The sequence below is a fragment of the Onychostruthus taczanowskii genome, unplaced genomic scaffold, assembly GCF_017590055.1.
Source record: "Onychostruthus taczanowskii isolate IOZ18803 unplaced genomic scaffold, ASM1759005v1 scaffold73, whole genome shotgun sequence".
In the NCBI taxonomy this organism is placed as follows: domain Eukaryota; kingdom Metazoa; phylum Chordata; class Aves; order Passeriformes; family Passeridae; genus Onychostruthus; species Onychostruthus taczanowskii.
The window spans coordinates 3,222,872-3,243,575 of record NW_024505118.1 but is presented as its reverse complement, the minus strand read 5'-3'; the positions used below and the strand labels follow the sequence as shown (position 1 = coordinate 3,243,575).

General features: G+C 56.4%; 1 protein-coding gene across 3 annotated transcripts; it reads left to right on the top strand.

The window, feature by feature from the left end:
• Positions 1-121: 121 nt before the first annotated feature.
• NUMA1 (nuclear mitotic apparatus protein 1) lies at positions 122-20,645 on the top strand. Of its 3 annotated transcripts, XM_041422264.1 has the most exons (24): positions 122-2,694; positions 4,317-4,389; positions 5,319-5,407; positions 7,108-7,187; positions 7,886-7,968; positions 8,057-8,137; positions 8,420-8,504; positions 8,902-9,028; positions 9,574-9,728; positions 10,069-10,186; positions 11,611-11,728; positions 12,071-12,211; positions 12,554-12,676; positions 13,582-15,780; positions 16,451-16,492; positions 17,427-17,495; positions 17,604-17,714; positions 17,795-18,013; positions 18,424-18,682; positions 18,786-18,922; positions 19,034-19,234; positions 19,571-19,678; positions 19,767-19,925; positions 20,131-20,645. In XM_041422264.1, the coding sequence occupies exons 1-24, from the start codon at positions 2,660-2,662 to the stop codon at positions 20,164-20,166; spliced, it is 4,848 nt and encodes a 1,615-aa protein (XP_041278198.1). In that variant the 5' UTR covers positions 122-2,659; the 3' UTR covers positions 20,167-20,645. The 3 variants fall into 3 exon arrangements, with proteins under 3 accessions (XP_041278198.1, XP_041278199.1, XP_041278200.1); XM_041422265.1 differs by lacking the exon at positions 19,571-19,678; XM_041422266.1 differs by lacking the exons at positions 18,424-18,682; positions 18,786-18,922; positions 19,034-19,234; ... (1 more) ...; positions 19,767-19,925; positions 20,131-20,645 and adding an exon at positions 18,114-18,341.
• Positions 20,646-20,704: the final 59 nt, after the last annotated feature.

Here is a 20,704-nt window from a genome sequence, read left to right as displayed (position 1 = left end):
AAGCCTAGGTCAGGTTTAAGGCCTTGTTAGAGGTGGGAGGAAAGCCCAGGATGGGCTTTGGGACTCCTTAGGACTGGAGGCTAACTTCCTGCAACAGTTTCTTTGAGATAACTGGTTGCCTTGCACAGGGACAAGCACAAAGGGAACAGCCAGTGTGAGGAGGCCCTGGTGTGGGTCAGCACCATGTGCCAGGTCACCAGGATGGGTGGGCTGGAGCCAGCCAGATGTGATGCTCTGCATGGGGCCTGGTGGCTCCAACACCATCCCTTCTCCTTTTTACATGTTTAGACCTTTGTTTTGTTTTGTTTTGTTTTCGTTCTTTTTTTTTAATTATTATTTTTTGCCACAGTAGATAAAGCCACGTTCATCCAGTGCCTGTTTCCACTGTTCTCTGTCGGACACAGCATGGATGTGATGGGAGAGCCATACTCTGGTGGGGGGTACACACATCTGTCTGACCCCTGTCACCTCTTTGATCATGTCCTGCAGGGCCAAGAGGACAAGGGGACAGGGAATGTATGATGACCCACCTTTAAGGGGAAGGAGGCCCCTGAGATTCCTCAATGCTCAAGGTCGAAAGGAATGTCAAAAGTCAGGGTTTGCAAGTAATCAGAAAGTTTCATTAGTAAATTACACACTTGGCATAGAAATTGCAGGGTACCTTTTCATGGATAGGTTTCCCCAGCCTGAAGATGGATTTCTCATTTTCTATGCAGATTAGTTACCATGCGCAATTTGTTCTTTCAGGTCTTCCTGGAAATGGGTCAGAGGGGTTTAGGGGTCTTTGGTCATCTTAATCCTACCCTATAGTCCATGCCCACTTCCTGCCACTCATCCCTGTGCTTATGCTGTGCTGTCTTGTGCTTATCAGCAGGAACTACAACAAGGATGTTTCTCCACCTTGCCTCCCTCTTCAGCCATATCTTTTTCTTTCTCATGGCGTGTTAATATCAACAGTCCTTGCTTACTGCCAACAGTCCTTGCTTGATTCCGCAGCCATCCAGTTATCTGTGTTTGAGACACACACATTAGCTCTCCTATGTTCTGGGAATAGAATGCTCAGTGAGACTTACTTTGGACTGCGGTTTATAGGGTCATTAGAGAGTGGACTTGAGTATGCATTAGCCCTTTATAACTGAGAGCTCAAAAGGTCTCACTTTGGATTGCTGTCTAGAAGGACTCAAGAGAGTAGGCTTTAGTCATGGTAATTTTCCGTCCTGGCCACAATTTGAGTTGGTTGAAGGTTCAACAGCAAAAATACTGTTTGACTTGGGTTGTTACTCAGGCAAGAAAAATAAGTTTCCGAGTCTGTTCATTAAAAAACAGATGCTCGATAAACATCTGTTAGTTCCTTGGAACAGATTATATCCAGTAAGCTCAAGAGGGGCTTAGTCTGGGTGCTCTTTGTGAAGGCCAAGGCCTAACAAGCATTTCTCAGGTCTTGGTGGGGCCTGGGCAGTGGTAGGGACATGAGCCACCACCATCCAGTCCACGACTAAACTTATCCGGGCCTCTACAGGATGAAATAGGGCTGTGGCCACTGGGACAAGCGCAGGACCCCCCAAGTGAGACGAGGCCCCACTAGTAGGTCTGACAGGTTTGGGGGCTGGTGAGGACTCCTGCCTAGCCGGCACTGCAGGACAGAGTGGGCTGTCTGCACGTGACATACCGCCAGAGTCCCCCCCGTGTCCCCTGACTCACTGTGGGCTCCAGTACTCCGTGTGGCCCCACACAACCCCCTCCACGTGTCACACAACCTCCCCTCATGTGTCCTCACCTCTGACTGGGGACTCGAGACCCGCACTCCCGCACACCCCCGTGTTCCCATCTGTGTCACTACACCTTCACGGGTGGGCCCTGCCTGTGTTCCCCTTGGCCCCAGGCAGCCCTATAACCTCCCCCCTCCCCCGACACTAGAGCTTCCCTCGCTTGGGCTATTGCGTGTGTCCCCCGGGTAGCCCACGGCCCCGCGTGCGTGCCGGGGCCCGGCAGGGCGCCCTCCGCCGCAGTCCGGTGTGAGTGCCGGACCCCGCGGTCCGCCCGCCCGCGTGACGCCCCCGGCCCGGCGGTGCCCAATGGGCAGCAGCGAGGGCGGGCGCTGCCGTTCGAATAAGAGCGGCCGCCGCCGTTCGAGTACGCGCGGCCGTGGTCCGCGCCCTGACGGCTTCGGTGGTGTAGAGGGCCGTCAGTACGGGCTGGAGCCCCGGTGACGCTGAAGAAGGACACGATCCCCAGCTACGATCACGGTACGGGGAAAGCTGAGATCACCCGCGGGGCGGGCCCCGGTGGTTCCTCGGCGGGGGCCCAGGGCCGCAGAGCGCGGCTGTGCCAGAGGTGGGCAAGGCGCGGAACCCTCGGGCGGGCGGGGCACGCCTGTGGCATTGCCTCCGTCTCGGGCCAAGCTCAGCTGCGTCCCCGACCCTAAGGACGGGGCGGTCGCGGCTGGAGCGCTGAGGCTCGGGGCTTTCTTCGTTTCTCGGGGCTTGGCAAAGTCGGAACCTTCGCCAGCGGCAGTCGGCGGCCGCGTTCCTTGCGAGTTCCTCTGCTGCCCCCAGCGCCGGTTTGAAAGAACCTTCTCCTTGTGCCCTTCCTGTGCCGTGCTCGGGGCAGCCCCATCCTGCGGCCCTGATCCTCCTCAGGCAGCCCGGGCGCTGCGGAGATGACTTCCGAGAGTCTCCGGAACAGCAGCGAGGGGTGAGCTTCCCTTCCTCGTCCGAGGCCTCCCTGGTCTAGCTGGTGACCCGTAGGGTCCGGTTCCCGTTGAATCTGTGGCCGCGGGGTGTGTGCGTATCGGGGGTAGTTTTTCAGGGGTCAGCTGGGATGTAACTCCAGCCAGGTTAGAGGGAGACGTAGCATCGGGAGCCATTCTCTGCCGAGCCCCGGCTTCCCTGAGCTGCGCTGGGGCCGGGAGCGGGTCTGTGCCGGCCCCACCGGCACTCCGTCACTGGGCCTGGGCAGGGTGACGGCAGTCCAGGGTCGGACGATTCCGCTCCCCATGGCGAGCGCCGGACGTTTGCGTAACGCCGAGTTGTGACCGGAGCGGCGGGGGAAGGAGGGGAAGGACAATGCTGCCGCGACCGCCGCCACCGCCGGGACTCGTTCCCCGGTTCCCACCGCCTTCCTGCAGCTGCTCTCTTCGGGGATGCAGCTGGAAGGCGCTCACGGCCGCTGGCGGGCTCCCCGACCACTTCCCGCCTGCCATACGAATGAAACGTCCTCGCGGCGGGTCGTGGCGTTGTCTCAGACGCTAAGGGTGGCAACTGTCACCAGTGTCACATCCAGGCTGTGATCGCGGCAGGAGCGGGTAGCCTTGCCCGTCCAGATCTCACACCAGGCACCCGTGTGTTTGCAGACTGGTTCTGGTAAAACCCGGCTCGATGCTGGTGGGACACGGTTCTCTCTGAGGGTCTGCATCCAGTGCTGCACGAGTGCTTTGCCCGGTGCCTTTGGGTGGATTTTTAGGGAGAGGTCTTGGCTGTGCCACCGGGGGGAGGGACACTAGTTGCTGAGTGACCCAGCCATGGGACAGGGAGCTGGGTTTTAGCCAAATTGAGGGAGGACCTGTCCTGCTGAGGATCCCGTGCTTTCCAGCTGGACTGACGGCAGTGGGAGCTCTGTAGTCCCCAAAACCACCGTGACTGGTTGAGCACTGCAGATCCCAACCAGGCTCCTGGCCCATCGTGGTGCGGGTGTCCAGGTGCAATACAGGGTGAGGAGCCCCCTCCTCATCTGGGTGACTTTTTGGCTCCCAGCAGTCCCCTCCCCTGGGACACTACCAGGGTGGCACTGGGGGCAGCCAGTGTGGAGGCAAAGGTTGCTGTGAAGGGGACCTGGCAGTGATCCCAGATCCCGTCAGGGCAGCTCATCCCTGCTCCCATCCAATGCAGCGATGCCCAGCGAGCTACCTGTGCCCCCGGCACGTGGTTCTTTCACTAGCAGCAATGGGAAGGGGAGCTGGCAGCGCTTCAATGGCTTGGCCACTGCCTTGCTGGGCAAGAAGTGTTAGTGACATTTGGAGGCGAGGGAGGAAGGCACAGCAGGAAGGAGAATAAGGAGCCTGAGAAGCAGTTTTCCATTGATCCCTTGTCAGGATCCTAATCTGTGGGAATGGACCTGGCTGCTGCTCAGCATTGCTCCCCACTCTGAGCCTGTGGGCAAGCAGGAGGATGCTGGCTGCTCCCGCATAGCTGACCACATGCAGAGACACATCCTTCCTTGGTGGCACAAATGCCTGGTGCTGGGTGCAAGTAATTTAGTAACATAATTACAATAGTTTACCTTTTTTATCCCCCCTCCCCCTTTGTTGGTGTTTCTAGGTCTGGGCAGGAACCTAACAGACTGGCCACAATGTCTGTTCATGGCGCAAGGGTTGCTGCTCTCCTTGCTTGGGTAAGTCCCCCCTCCTTGCTGAAGCCCACTGCATAGGTGGGACATGCTGCTGCCAGCACTGGCAGCTTTGGGGCACGATGCTGGGGCTTGTCACAGGAGGGATTGTGGCTGGGGCAGGTCCTAGGGCAGTCCAGTTCCTGCTGTTCCTGGGCAGGTGGGTGTTTGCAGGAGAAGCCTTGCTCACCCTTCCTGTTGAGCAACCAGAAATGCTGGAATGGCTTGGTCTGGTCATGGAAACTGCCTGGGAGATGGAGCTGAGCCTGAAGCAGGCAGCAGCTGTACTGCAAAGGGGTTGTTGGATCTGTCTCACAAAGCACTGGTTGTCCAAGTGAAAACTCATAGAATGGTTTGGGTTAGAAGGGGCTTTTAAGCTCATTCAACTGGAATGCCCTGCCATGGGCAGGGAGACCTCCCACTAGACCAGCTTGCTCCAAACCACATCCAGCCTAGCCCTGAACACTTCCAGGGATAGGGCAGCCATGGCTTCTCTGGACAACCCTCACAGGGAAAAATTTCTTCCCAATATCCCATCTAACCCTGCCCTCTGTCAGTGGGAAGCCAATCCCTCTTGTTCTGTCACTCCAGGCCTTTATCCAAAGTCCCTTTCCCACTCTTTTGGAGCCCCTTTAGGCACTGGCAGGGGCTCTAAGGTCTCCCTGGAGCCTTCTCTTCTCCAGGCTGAACACCCCAGATCTCTCAGCCTCTCCAGGGAAGAGGGGTCCAGCAGTGTGATAAATGGGACCTATGCCAGACTCCCAGAGGTGAAGCTGTGGGGATCATGTTCATCTGTTCCCTGGGCAGGGGTGGTTTAAAGGGGTAGTTTTACTTTCACCCCCAGACCAGTCTTGCTGTCCCCTGCCAGGACTGGAGATGGTGAGTGGCACAGCACAGTTTTGTCTTGGTTTCTGACTGTCCCACCCCATTTCTAGGTGAACAGCACAAAGATTTGTCCTGATCCCCTCAGTGATCTATCCCAGCTCCAGGACTGTAGTGTCTTCATCAGAATTATCCACAAAATGTGAGTATGGGGAGCTGTGTACACATTTCAAACCACGCAGCTGGGTCTGTGCTGTCCCTGGAGCCTTGGCCTTGGCCCCCAGGAGCTAAGAGGCTCCTGTCTTGGGCAGGGTGGGAGTGGGGCTCCTGGGGTATTTACTCCTCCTCTGGAATATGAGATGCTGGGATCTCTTCTCATCTGTGCCACTGCACAGCTGGGGTCTGCTTGCAGGGCTGTTGGGTCCCACAGAGCTGCCCAGGGAATGTTTTGGTCAGAGTTCCTTAGTCATTTGAGACTTGTTATCACATCTGGCATTTAACATCCGGGTTCACTCCTGGCACTGAAGAAAAGACCTGAGTGCTGCTGCCAGTGGCACAGGGGTTCCTGCAGCCACGCAGGAGATTATCCATTTCTCTTTATGCTGCTCTGGTGAGGGAACAGCCCAGCAAGTTTTCCTGAGTGGCAGTCTTGGGATCCTGAGAAAACTTTGTATCTGGAAAGCAGTGTAAAGAATGACAGTTTCTGCCCCATGAAGTGCTTCTGTTGCCTGGAGATGTCAGGCTGCTGCTGAGTATAGTGTGGTCAGGATGGAGCCTGTTTGCTCCATCCTGGGACCTGAGGTGGCTGGGCAGGGTTGGGAGGAATGCCTCCTACAGGAATTGTGTTTGTTGCCTGGGAGCAAGGGGCAACTAAAATCTACAGGCCATAATGGGCATCAGAGGTGGGACAAATCCTGGTGGTTAAGGAGCTGGCAAAACAAATTGAGAGGGTGTGAGGCTGCCATGCATTGCTTTCAAACCCTTCCGGTGGGAGGCTCACTGGGAGCCTGTCTACTATAATTACCTCCTGTGTGGGGTAAGGAGAGCCTGCCTGGAGCAGGGATCTGCCTGCAGTGGGTGGGGAGGAAGGAGCTGACGGCACAGCAGATATATTTAGTCAGACCTGGTTAATCTCCTGGGTCTGTGCTCCAGCTCGGATTAATAGGGATCCTGGTGGCACATGCTCTCTGAAGAGGCCTGGCCATTGCTTGATAAAGTGGGGTGGCAGCAGGGCAGCTGCCACAGCAGCTGGCTGATCTGAAGAGCTCCCGGTGGCACAAAGGGAAGTCCGTGAGGAGGAACAAATCCTCACGGCAGCCCCTGTCCCAGGCCAGGTTCCTGCTTTTGACACCTTGGGAGTAAATGACAGTACTGGTCAAGCATGATTGGTGTGAGTTTTGGGCATGCCATTTCTGAGCTGCAGTTAGGTTCAATAACCCTTGTGAGTCCTTTCCAACTCAGGATATTCCATGAACTGATCACTGCTCAGGAAGAGTGTAGTCAAAAATAAATGCAAGAGGAAGCTTCAGCCTCCCCAAAATCCAGCAAGAAAAGCCCCAGGCTCCATGCACGGACTGGCCCCTGTGGTGCTTCCTGGCCAGTGGGGCCACCACAAGCTCCCTGTGCTATGCTGGATGCCAGGGCTGGCAGGCAGAATAGGAAGCAGTGCCAGGGGGTGTCGGCTGCCCGGCTCCAGCTGCTCTCCTGGCAGGGGGATTCTGAGGGATTCCACTTCTGTGCGTTGTGTGGTTGGTCCTGGCTCTGCTGGCCCTGGTGTGGGGGCAGAAGGCAGAGCAGCGCCCTAGAGCCAGCCCCTGGCTCAGCAAACCCTGCTGCACAAAACTCAGCAGCGTTGGTCTAATCCCTCCAGAAGGAGTTAATGCAAACCCTGCACTCTTGCAGCCACGGGAGCAAGGAGGGGGAGTCCGTGCTGGAGCAGCCACTGCCAGAGAGGATCTCCTTCATCCATGGTTTCCTGCAGAGTAAGACCCTTCGCTGTGCTGGGGAAAGCGACTGCCCCTGCTTGGTGCCCCTGACCTCTGAGAGAGTCTGGTCTGCTGTCTGCAGCTTCCCTCTCCACAAAGTGACCCCCTCACCCCACATCAACACCTTTGTGAGGTGCCAGCAGCTTTCCTGCAGCAGCTGTGGAAGGGGAAACTTCCAGATGGAAATCCTTACCAGAGCCCAGGTTCAGAGCAAAGGAGGTCCTGGGTGTGAAAGGCAGAGTGCCAGTGGCTGCTCTTGTGATGCTGTCTGGAGCAGTTTTCCTAGTTGGGTACCTGGAGTAAAGCTCTTCAAATCCTAGCTGAAAACCTTTACCTAAGCAGAAATCCTGGCAGGGGAAATGGGAAGTTTCTCACACTCATGCTCAGCCTTTCCTGGAGGGAAGACACCATATCCCACCCAGAGATGGAGCTCTCTGTTTGTCCTGATGTTGGAGGAGAGGTGCCAAGGTGGGGAGGCTGGGATTTAGGGTGGGGTTCCAGGGAGGGGAATGAAAGTCGGTCAGAGTTAATGGCCAAGGCTGACCACTGGGATCTCAGCTCTGGAGCTCATCCTGCCCCATGTCCATTCTCCCTGGGGATGCATTACAGTTCCCTTGTGGCCATGAGTGTCACCTCAGGGGAGGCAGTGTGCCCAGTGGCTCCTATGTGACTGGGAATTCCGCTTCATGTTGCAGAGCACTGCCGGCACAAATTGGCTGCAGAAAACCTTGTCTCTGCACAGAAACTCCTGGATGGAGAGGAGCTGGCTCTGGCCAAGGTAACTGTGTGGCATGTTTTAGTCCCAGATGGCACCAATGTGCTTGTGACTGGCCTGGGATTAGTCATGCTTTTCCTGCCTTGCTCAGGTGGCCGTGCTGCTCCTGTATCACACCGCCATGAGTTCCAAGAACTCTGGGGACTGGAAGGAATTTGACTACAAGACCCAGGTAATCCCTCTGGGGTTCCTCCTCTGGATCTGAGGTGCAGGGGGAAGCAGTGGTTCCTTTGGGGGAAAGTGCTCTGAGACTTGCCCTCCTGGGTCTCATTGAAAGATGGTGTGGAGTGGGCACTGTGGTGCTCACTGGTGGTTTTGGGCTTTCCAAAGCTTGTGGCAGGCAAGTGTGGGCAGCGGCACAGGCAGGCAGGGAGCTGCCCACCGCCCCACGCCTGCTGTGGTGCTGCCTGTGACCTGCAGCAGAGCCACTAACTCTGCAGCTCTTCCAACACAGGTTGAACTAGCATCAATTGTCAAATTTGTGCTGGATAACGAGGAGTGCCTGAATGAGAATCTGGAGTCTTTTCTGCAGAGGAAAAGTAAGTGCTGGGCCCTGGCTTTTCCTTCTGTTTGTGCTGCTGTAGCTGCCCAGCCATAAAGGCAGCTGCACAACCCAGATGCGGTCAGCTACAAAACAGTCCCCTGTAAACTCCAAGAGTAGGGCTACCTTAGATCTGCTGGCTCTTCCCACTCAACAGTACCTCAGCCTTTCCCTGGAGGAGAGGAGCAGGTGGGATGCTGACAGTCTTGTGGGAGCAGAGTTGCTGGGGAAGGACTGTGGAGCAGGAGGGATGGGGATGTAGGGCAGGTTTATGGCTTCCTCAGTTGGCTGTTCCATCCCTACTGGAATTTGCGGTTCCTGTGCCTCTGAGATTTCAGCTGCTCAGCCTCTTAGATATTGAAGATCACAGCCTTCTTCTCCCTTTTTGTTTCCAGCAGAGGCATCCTTGTCCAGTGTGTTCAGCAGCAGCTCTGAGGAGCATTCCCCACTGGTCTCTCTCCCGCACAAGCGAGAGGTGCATTTCCTGGAGCTGCAGAGGATTGCCTCCTTCCCCAGCACCAAGTATGTGCCCTGCCTCCTGGCTGCCAGGGGAAATGAAGAAAGGGAGGAGTGGGTAGGGCAGGTTTTGGGACCCACAGATGTAGCCAGGCTGCATGCTGACTCCCCGGAATGCCCTGTTCTGCCTTGGTGCTCTCCTGCTGCATGTTGCTCGGGCATGATATGGGTATGGATGATGGAGGTGAGCTTGGGCTTTAGCTCCTTTTAGAACCATGGAGTCGTTCAGGTTGGAAAAGCCCTCTGAGACCATCGAGTCCAACTGTGCCCTCGGCACGGCCAAGGCCACCACTAAACCATGTCTCCAAATGGAGGCATTTTTCCATATTTGCCCCTGGAGGCCTCCAATGAAAGACCAGCTTTTATATTACCTCCTTTATTGAAATTGTTTTGTATGTGTGTTGGTTTGTCCCTAGATTTTTAATGCAGCAGTTCCTTGGGGATCTAGGCAGGAGAACCTGCCCCAGAGATGGGAGTAGCAGAGTAGGTCTGGCTGCATGGGGCCTGTGCTGGCTCGGGATAATCCAGCTTGTGTGTGTGTCTCCCTGCAGCCTGCCCAGCACTCCATCTTCGCCCATGGGGGACATCATGCAGACCCCCCAGTTTCAGCTGCGGCGGCTGAAGGAGCAGCTGGCTTTTGAGAGAAAGAAACAGGAGGAGTTGGAGGAGGAGGTGGTGGAGAATCACAAGCTCATCATGGAGAAGGGTCAGTCCAGGACATCCTGGGGTGCAGGGAGGGCTCTGTGGGGCAGAGATCTCCCCTTGTTTCTCTGTTTTTCTGTTGTGACCCCACCAAAACTCTGCTCATGCATGGTCCATCCTGCCATGCCACAAGTGAGACTCCAGGTTCCTTCTTCCATCTTGTATTCCCTTATATATGCTGGGCAACAAAAGCCATGACTGAAGCAACACCTATGCTGAGCAGTAGCACTGGTAGCCTGGCTCTGATCTCCTGCTGCAGAGAGTTTCTGTGCAGAAATGCTGTTGTGGGGGCTTCAGGTGACATGAAGACTTGGTAACAAGCCCTTTCTTGCCCCCTTCCCCAGATGCTCAGATCACCACAATGCAGCAGCGGATTGATCGCTTGGTAAAGCTCAGTGAGAAGCAAACTGAAGACCGGCTGGAGCCCAAAGAAATGGAGGAGCTGAGGGAGAAGAATGAGAGGTAATCCTCCAGGAACATCTACTCCTTCCTCCTAGGTGGGACCTTGTCACTCCCACATCCCCAGACTCTATGTTGTCTGTCTCTTGTCTAGCAGTGCATGAAACAGGGGAGAAAGCAAACCTTCTTGTTCCTCTGCTGCTGGGGAGAAGACACCAGGCATAGAATCAGAAAAGGGTCTGGGTTGGAAGGGAACTTAAAGCTCATTCAGCTGGAATGCCCTGCCATGGGCAGGGACACTTTCCACTAGACCAGGTTGCTCCAAGCCTCCTCCTGCCTGGCCTTGAATACTTCCAGAGATGGGGCAGCCACAGCTTCTCTAGACAACCTGTTCCAGGGCTTCACCACCCACTCAAGGAAGAATTTCTGCTCAATAGCCGATCTAACCCTGTCCTTTGTCAGTGGGAGACTGTCACTGTCACTCCAGACTCTTGTCCAAATTCCCTCTCTGGCTGTCTTGGAGCCCCTTTAGGTGCTGGAAGGTGCTCTGTGATGTCCCTAGAGCCTTCTCAACTCCAGGCTGAACACCCCCAGGTTTCTCCCAGTCTGTCTCCAGAGCAGAGGGGCTCCAGCAGCCCTTGGAGCATCTCCTCTGGACTTGCCCCTGCAGCTCCACTTCCTTGTGATACTGAGGACCCCAGAGCCGGAGGCAGCTCTGCAGATGGGGTCCCACCAGAGAGGAGCAGAATCCCCTGCTCCCTTGTTGTCCGCGCTGTGGGATCAGCCCATGATACAGCTGTGCTGCCATCATGCTGCCCATGCCCTCAGGGCAGTTATGGCCTGCAGCCCATTTTTATTGCAGTGGGCATGGATCCAGTCCCAAACCATGCAGCCTGTTCTAACAGCCGACTTAGCTCAAACCCTGCATGGGAGCAGCTATTCCTGTTATGTGAAAAGAGTGAGCTGACCTTGTGGGTCTCACCTGCCCTGGAAAAGGAGAAGCTTTTAGGGTGATCCTGGAACTCCTGACTCCAGCCCATTTCCCAGGCCTTTACTTTGATCCCATGTACTAGGCTTTGTCACACACTTGAAATCACCTGTCACACTGGATCCTGGTCTTTGCTCTTTCCCTGTGCCATTGTTTACTCAGGAAAGCTGCCCAATGTCCACTGGAAGTGCCATGTCTTTTTTTGTCCTTTCCTCACTTATTTCCCTTTGCAGGGCCATGGCTGGAGTCCCACAGCTGCCTCTGCTCTCAGTTTGGAGCAGTTGGGTTGTGCAAAGCACAAACATTGCTTATCTCTACTCTGTTTTGCCACCTATCGCGACCCAGTTTTAGAGCTGGGTTGATGGTAGAGTCACAGCAAGGCATGGAGATCCCTTGGAACCTTTAGTTTCCGTGGCAAAATCCAGCAGCACCAATCCCTGGTGATATCCTTGCCTGCTGCCAGCATGCACCGCCTCCTTAACCATCTCCTTTCCCACAGCCTGGTGGGGCGCCTGCACGAGGCCTTCAGGCAGTGCCAGGACCTGAAGACTGAAAAAGCCCAGATGGACCGAAAAATCAACCAGCTCTCCGAGGAGAATGGGGATCTTTCCTTCAAGGTATGGGGTGCAGTGTCCTCTCCATGTCCCCACAGCCCAATTGCTTGTGATGGAGCCCGGCAGGAGGATTTGATGGCAGTGCTGGATGCTGGGATGTTTATGGTTCTGCTAATGCAATCTTTGACCCAGTGACCAAGCCTGCCTTGGGCTCTGGATCCTGATCCAAATAGGAACTCTGGTGGGGGAATGGGGGCTGGGTGGAGCTGCCTGCATGTGGTGAACACCCAGAACCCAGGATGCCCATGTGTGCTGCAGCTCTTGGGAATGGGGAGTAGGCAGAGCCCTGAACAGCACAGGCACACTCTGCCTCTCTTCTGGACTGGGTGGATTTTCACTTGGCAGCTGCGGGAGATTGCCAGCAATATGGTCCAGCTGCAACGAGCCCTGAATGAGCTCTCAGAGGAGCACAACACTGCCATGGCACAGTCGCAGGAAAAGCAGCGACAGCTGGAGAAGGAGTTGCATGCAGCCCTGCAGGATAAGGTCAGCGGGCCTGGGGAGTGGTGGGTGCCCCCCTATAGCTCCCCCATAGCCCCCTCCCAGCTGGGGGAGATGCCAACTGCAAGCAGGGTGCAGTGGCCAGGAGCCTCCTGCCCATTTTTGCCAGCACACAGGGAGAAGCCGTGTAACTGTCAGCTCCTGTGGGAAGCCTCTCCCTGTTCCTAGATAGGGTTCCCCATGGTGGGACAGGCTGCTGTCCTCGTAGTGGGGAGAGATAAAGCTGCTGGAAAAGCATGATGTCAGTACTGAGTGGGTGACTGTGCCTCTCCTTGCTTGGTTGGCTCTTCTGTCTTGCACGATGCTCAGTCTCATCTGTGTCCCCAGAAATGCTCAGAAGAGAAAATCGAGATTCTACAGGGAAAGATTTCTGTGCTGGAGGACCAGTTGGCCAAGCTGGAGGAGTGCAGCACCCAGGAGAAGGGAGAAGTCATGGGGGACATTTTGAAGGTACATTGGGGCTCCTGCAGCAAGGGCTTGAATAGTAAACTACTCCAGTTGGAGAGTGCAAATTTTTGGGCTGAATTTGCAAATACTGCTGCCAGGGAGCTGGTGGCTTCCCCAGCCTCCCACAACATTAACTGGTTGTGAAGACAGCATCTCCTGCATGGTGAAAAGAAGGTGTTGGGTCCAAGGGAGCAGACTGGCACAAGGCGGAGGGGAAAGCAAGGTGCCCTGGGGGTGTGATGGGAGGGAACGCAGGCACTGGGTAGCTCCCAGTGGGATGCAGCACGTGGGGCTCTGGTGAGCATGTTGGCTACAGCTTGAGTAATAGGGGGTGTATGTTTTGTCCCTGTAGTAGTCTGACCTTGGCTGGGCACCAGGTGCCCACCAAGCTCCGCTATCACTCCCCTTCCCAGCAGGACAGGGGAGAGAAAAATAAGATGGAAGAGAACTAGTAGGTTGAGATAAGGCACTTTACTAAAGGAAAAAAGGAAAAGTGAAAATTTATGTATGCATAAGCAAAGAGAAAAGCTAATCTCTACTTCCCATCAGCGAGTGATGTTTAGGCACTTCCTGGGAAGCAGGGCTTCAGCACATGTAGTGGTTGCTCCAGAAGGCAAACACTAAAATAGTGACTGCCCTCCATTCCTCCAACCTCCCTTGGCTTTTATATCTGAGCTGACATCATATGGTGTGGAATATCCCTTTGGTTAATTTGTGTCAGTTGGCCTCATTGTGCCCACTCCCAGACCCTTGCTGGGGGGGCTGGGGTGGGGGTGGTGGTGTGTGCTAAGAGTTCATTTTCCCTTGGGAGCTTTCACAGTGCTGTGCTTTGCATGGGTAGCTGGAAAGGCGTTGATAACACACCAGTGTTTTGGGTACTGCTGAGCAGCACTATCTTTCTGTCTCAGTCAGACCCAATACAGTCTCCCTGCTCTTCTGTTTGCCAGCTGGAGGAGCTGAAGCAGGAAGTTTCCAGCCTCACCGCCAAAGGACTGGAGCTGGAGGAGGAGAAGCGGCAGCTGGCCAGCCTTGTCACCAGCCTCCAGAACTCCCTCTCTGAGAGCCACTGGGCCCAAGAGAGACTGAAGCGAGACCTGCCGGCACAGGCTGCCGAGGGCCACGCTGAGCGGCTGGCTGCCCTCAGCGTCCAGCATGAGCAGGCCCTGAGGGAAAGGGACTCTGCCCTGCAGCAGCTCCAGCAGGCCAACACATCCCTTCGCAGCCAGCTGCAGACTGTGGATGAAGAGAAGGCTGCACTGAGCCGCAAGGTCGGTGAACTGGAAGCCCAGATCCTGGAGCTGGGTGCCCAGCAGCAGCAGGGAGTGGCAGCAGAGGCACTGAAAACCCAGCTGCAGGAGCTGGAGGGCAAACTAAAGGAGAGCCAACAGAGGCTGGCTGAGAGGGAGAAGCTGGCCCGGGAGAACAGCCGCTTGCAGGAGCAGCTGCTCTTCCTGGAGGAATCCCTGCGGAACACTGAGGGTATATTGGAGGATGAGAAGAGACGGGCAGCCGAGTGCCTGGAAGGCAACCTGGCCAGGATTGCTGAGCTGGAGGCAGAGAGACAGCAGCTGGTTCAGGGCCGGGAGCTAGCTCTTCCAGGGCAGGGCGAGGAGCTGGCCACACGCCAGTTGCCAGAGGAGAGCCAGGAGCAGCCCGTGGGAGCCTCTCCCGCTGCCCGAGGGGAGGACGAAGAGTGCAGGCGGCTGAAGGAGGAAATACAGGCGCTGAGCCGAGAGCACAGCCAGACCTGTCAGCAGCTGCAGGCTGAGCAGGAGAAGGTGGAAGCCCAGGCAGAACGGCTGGCTAGCCTCCAGGCTGACTTGTCCAGCACTCAGTCATGGGCAAAGGAGAAGGAGAGTGAGGAGCAGAGGCTGAGGGCTGAGATTTCATCCCTGCAGGAGAAGATGGCTGTGGCAGAGCAAACAGCAGCCCAGCGTGTGGCCAGGCTGGAGGCGGATGCCCAAAGAACTGCTGAGACACTGGAGGGAGTCTCCCAGCAACTGTCCCAGGAGAAGCTCAAGTCCAAGGAGTTGGAAGGCACCGTGGATCAGCTGCGGATTGCAGAGAAGGAGCTGGTGTCCCTCCGCTCTGCCATGCAGGAGAAGGAGAGCTGGAAGGAACAAGTGTCCCAGTGTGTCCAGGAGATGGAGAGGAAGAACAGCCTGATCAGCAGCCTGGAGCATGAAGTCTCCATCCTCCATCACCAGGTGACAGAGAAGGAAGGGGAGAGCAAGGAGCTGAAACGCCTGATCTTGGCTGAGTCAGAGAAGAGCAAGAAGCTGGAGGAGAGGCTGCGAGTGCTGCAGACAGAGATGGCCACCGCAGCCTCCCGTGCAGCTGAGAGGTGCTCATTGATGAAGGTGGAGGTGCAGCGGTGCCAGGAAGAGATGGAGAAGCAGCGGATGACCATTGAGGCCCTGAAGAGGGACCGCCATTGCCAGAGCGAGCGGGAGGATGAGCTGCGGCAGGAGGCAAAGGTCTGCCAGGACAAGTGCTTACAGAAGGAGCAGCTCCTGGCTGCTCTGCAGCAGGAGCTCGACAGCGCTCGGGCCAAGCATGCCTCCCTAGAAAGCCAGCACCACCAGGACCTGGAGCAGAGAGCAAAAGCTGTGTCCACGCTACAAGCCGAGCTGGCGCAGGCCAAGCTGGAGGTGGCCGAGGTGCCGTCACTGCGGGAGCAGTTGGCAGAAAAGGACCGGGCCATTCAGCAGCTGCAGGCTGATGCAGCAGAGGCTGGGACACAGCTGGCAGGGCTGCAACAGGCCAATGCTCGGCTGGCTGAGGAGAACCAGGGGCTCAGCAAGAGCCGCAGCCAAGGGCAGCGGCAGCTTGAGGCAGAACTGGGCCAGGCCAGGGAGCGGCACATGCAGGAGCTGGAGCAGTTGCGGGCAGCATCTGAGAAGCTGGTGACCAGCAGCAGGCAGGAGGCTAAGGAGGCAGTACAGAAGCTGGAGAATCTGAGTAAGGAGTATGAGAGCAGCAAAGCAGCAGCCTTGGAAGAGAGGAAGAAAATCCTGGAAGAGAGGAAGAAATTCCTGGAAGAGAGGAAGAAACTCCTGGAAGAGAGGAAGAAACTCCTGGAAGAGAAGCAGAGACTGACAAGTCAGGTAGGGGTTCCACTCCCAGCAGGAGGGATGTGAATGGGGAGCCCTCCTGGAAAAGGGATGTGTTCAGCCTTCTGCACACCCCTGAATCCATGTCCTGCTCAGCACAGGGACTAGGGGTGTGGGACACATTTCTAGGTGTGAAAGGGACTGTCACATTCAGGTGCTGGAGTGTTTCCAGAGAAGGGCAGCGATGCTGGGGAGTGATCTGGAGCATTAGTCTGATGAGCAGCAGCTAAGGGAGTTGGAAGGGGGGGCTGAGCCTAGAGAAAAGGAGGCTGGGGGAGACAGTCTCTCCCCTGAAAGGGTGAAACTGTTCCCTGAAAAGAGGATGCAGCCAGATGGGGGTGTCTCCCAGGTAACTTGTTCTCCCAATTAACAAGTGGCATGACAACAGAAAATCGTTTCAAGTTGTGCCTGGGGAGGCTTAGGTTGGATATTAGGAAAAAATTCCTTCCCTGAAAGGGTTGTCCAGCCAAGGCACAGTCTGCCCACAGCAGTGGTAGAGTCCCCATCCCTGGAGGGATTTAACAGACACGTGGATATGGATTAGTGGTGGTCTTGGCAGCACGCTCAGTCTCAGAGGGCTTTTCCAACCTAAATGACTCCATGGTTGTATGAAAAACAGCCTATGTCCCAGCTGTGCACTCCCCTCTGCCTTTTGTGTTTGCAGGTGGAGCAGTTGGAGATAATCCAGAAGGACCAAACTAAGCAGGTAACACACACCAAGAGCTGGCTGCTCAGTGACAGTGCACAGTCCTCCTTGTTTGTCACTTCCTGTTGGAGCCACCCTCTCCTCTTGTGAACTGTTCACAGTATGGACCCAGCCATAGGGCACTTGGCTCCAAGTCTCTGGGCACATCCAGGGGGTAGCAAGTGGGGTCCCATCCTGCCACCTGCTCCCTCACATTGGTGCCTGCACCTTGGCATGGCTTCTTGCACACCCCACGGCAGCACACGCAGCAAGTGGCTGCCAGGAGCATCCAGGGCTCCTCAGTGTAGGACTGGCAGTGCTGGGATGGCTTCTCCCTTCACCTTTAACCAAGGCCCAGCTGTTGGCATAACTGATAGGAACAGCTGTGCTCAGACAGCATGGTCCAGATGTGGCTAGAGCAGCATTGATTTCAGATGTGCTAGGAGTTAGCACTTGGGAAACAATGCTGGAAAAGCCACATTTCCCTGTCCAGTCCCAGCCAGAGCTGTGCAGGACTCTGCAGAGACCTTGTGGCTATGACCAGGAGGCTGAGGGCTCCTCAAGCATCCCCTGGAGCAGGCAGAGCATGGCCAGGCCAGAACTTGCAGCAGCCAGCTACCTGTGTCAAAGAGTGCTGGAAGACTTGTGGGACTCAGATTGCAAGTGCTTGGGCACTGGGAACTTAACACAGGCTTTGCTTCCAGCACATGGCTGCTCCTTAACGCTTGGGTAGTTCCATCCATCCTTGCTGTAAGGATTAACATGGGGTGACTGTCACCTTGCCATGTCCTGGGATCTTCCTTGGCAGTGGGTGATGCTGAACGGTTGCCCTGTGACAGGAAATTTCTTCGTTGTGCCCTAGAGCTGGCTAGAGAGGAGGGGCTGTGCTCCTCCACAGCAGGATTGTAGTTTTGTGCCTGGAGCTCATCTCATCAAGCCATGTTCTTTCTTCCAGGTGGATGAGCTGAATAAAAAGCTGACTCAGCATGAGAAGGCCACCCGGACCCAGCAGCAGAGAGTTAAAGTAAAGAGGGGGCTGGGTCCTGGAGCTGGGGGCTGGGTCCTGGAGCTGTTGGTGCTGCCAGGGGGCTCACCTGGGTTGCCTCTAAGCCAGTCTCTTCCCTGCCCACAGGCACTCGAAGGGGAGCTGCAGGCAGCGGTCACAAGCCATCAGGAGAAGATGGCAGAGCTGCAGGTGCAGCTCACCCAGAAGGAGCAGGCAGCTGAGCACTACAAAGGGCAGGTATGCTGGGGGCTAGTATGGCCATGCCGTGCCTGACACTGCTGGGAAGCTTGACAGGATTCCTCTGCTTTATATTCTAGATGGAGAAGGCAAAAAGTCATTATGATGCCAAGAAGCAGCAGAACCAGGAGCTATCAGAGAAGCTGAAGGCCATGGAGCACCTGCAGAAAGAGAACACGGAGCTTCGGAGCAAATCGGAGAGGCTGGCCAAGGAGCTACAGCAGAGCATCCTGCAGGCCAAGGAGTCTGAGATGAGCTGCAAGAATCTTACCAGCCAGATCCACAGCCTGGAAGCTCAGGTGGGTATGGCATAGTTGAGCTTCACCCTCCTTGTCCTCGCTTCCATCACCACCTCACTTGGAGGATAGATCCATCCATTCCTCCCTGCTTCCCATTCAGGTGGTGGTTTCCAAATGGCAGGTGCAGGAACTCAGAAAGTTCCAGGTGATGACTGCCACAGTAAAGGTACCATTGACAGAGGGCAGGGTTAGATGGGATATTGGGAAGAAATTCTTCCCTGTGAGGTTGGTGAGGCCCTGGCACAGGTTGCCCAGAGAAGCTGTGGCTGACCCATGCCTGGAAGTGTTCAAGGCCAGACTGGATGCAGCTTAGAGCAACCAGATCTAGTGGAAGGTGTCCCAGCCAAGGGAAGGACGTGAGCTTTAAGGTCCATTCAACCTAAACCCATCTGTGGATTTTTCTCTCCCAGAAACAGGCAGAGTCTGAGGAACTGGTCTGCATCAAGAACATCCCATTGGCTCAGTCCACAAAAACATCTTCCCCTGCTAAGGGCCGCCTGCACTCAGGTGCCTCCACCCGTTCCCTCACCAGCTTCTGCTCCCAGGAAACTCTTGAAAAGCTGGAAGTCTCCTCTGCAGAGACGACCCCTGGCACTTCAGGCCTCCCTGGGTACCGACCAGCCACCCGTAGCTCCCTGCGCTTGCAGCAGACCAGCAGCTCCAGCCTCGGTGTGTGTGGGCACTTGAACTGCTGGCTGTGGGTTTCTGCCCTGGCTTGGGGGAGTCAGGTCTTACCTGGAAGCCCCCTCATCCTTCCTTGCTTCGGATTTAGGCCAGAGCACCACGAAGCTGGGCATGTGCCAGGATGAGCCGGAGCAACTGGATGACTGGAACCGCATTGCAGAGCTGCAGCGGAGGAACCAGGCCTGCCCCCCCCACCTGAAGACCAGCTACCCCCTAGAGAGCATGGTAAGGGGCGGGAGGGGGAGGTCAGGCAGCGCTTTGCCCATATCTGGAGTTTGGGAGGGGGTCTGGCAATGGACAGCGCCCTTCAGCAACATCCCCACATCCCCTCCCCAGCCCTCCACCTCCTCTGGAACCATCACGGATGAGGATGTGAAGATGGGGGACCCAGAAGAGACGCTGCAACGTGGCAGCGGGCAGCCCTCCCAGGCCATCTCCACCGGCAGCCAGCGCAGCACCCAGGCCCCCAGCAGCATCACTACCCGGCAGAGGAAGCGCCTCTCGGAGGAGAGCCACCAGAGCCCTGACACCCCCCCGGTGAGCTCAGTTCCCCATCACAGCACCCTGCTGGGAACAAGAGGTTTCCACATTTTGAGGGAGCTGCTGTGGCCCTGTGAGTAACACCCCCATTTGCCACACGTTCCCACTGATCCCGGATTCCAGTGCCCAGTATTCCCAGCATCCAGTGGTGTGTCTAGTATTCGGGATGCTCCCAGTGCTGGCAAGGAGGCCATTCCAGAGGCAAAGAGCTGAGCCTTCTGCCTTCCTTGGGCACTGCTACCCTCAATCACATCCCCTCCCTGCAACCCCACAGTTCCCTCATTGCTGCCAGCCCCACAGCAGGCAGTACTAGCCGGTCCCCTTCTTTTCCAGTCCAAGAAGCGATCCAGGTGCCCACTGCCCCAGACCACCCAAGACCGCAGTGCACAGAGTGGCTCCCAAGTCAGTCAAGACAGTGAGCAGCCAGGCCCAGCCACACCAGTAAGCTTCAGAGGGGAAAAAGAGGGATCAGGAGGGACCCCTCTGTCCTGTCCCACCCTGAGCTAATGGTCCTGCCCCTCTTTTGCAGGCTCAGAGACGCCAGTCGGTGGCTTTCAGCATCAACAGCCCCAGGGTGCTGAGGAGGCACCTGCTGCGCCGGGCAGTGGCCCAGAGGGGCACTCCCACATCCTCCAGCGGCACCCGCCATTCATCCCGCATCGCCACCGCCAAGTCCCCAAAGGGCAAGGTAGGTACTGCCTGACCCCCTGGGCACACTTCTGAGCTCATGCTCGCCCCAGTGCCCGCAGCTCCTGCCTTGGGTTCATACAGGCCATGGGGAAAAGGGGGACAGTCCTGCTGTCCCTGGGGTGCTATGGCAACAGCAGGTCCCAGCATGGGGCTCAGACACGTTCACGATCCTTAACCTCCCATCTTCGCTCTGTCCTCTACAGGCCAGTCGCCAGTCGCGCAAGGACAGGCAATCCTGAGGTTTCCCCAGTCCCTGGCATTGCTGGCTCTGCCCTGGACCCCCACCTGCACCCCCTCACCTCTTCCTGTCCCCCCATGGCCCAGGAGCACTGAGGGTGAACAGGTGGGACCACCCACACGACTGCCTTGCATATCCCACTGACAACTGTAGGGATGCCCTGGGCATGGCAAGGCCCCCTTGCCCTTCCTGTACCCATTGTCATCCCAAACCCTTCTGGGACCCAAGGCAAGGGGATGCACAGAGGTTGTGGGCTGGAAACACACAGGAGTGCAGAGGAGGAGCTGAGCTGTTCCCAGGGATATTCTGCAGCCCCAGGTACAGGGACAGAGGTGAAACTTAGCATCCCTCGTGCCACTACCCTTGCTCCCTGTGTGTGGGACCCCCCCACACCTGCCCTGTCCTCCTGCTCCTCCCAGGGAAGCTGAGGCAGCATTTTTAAATGTTTCTACTTGTAAATAAAGTGTATTTTTCACCTGATCTGGGGATCCTGGCTTCCTCCTCCTACAGTCCACATGCACTGGAACCCTTACCAGGGC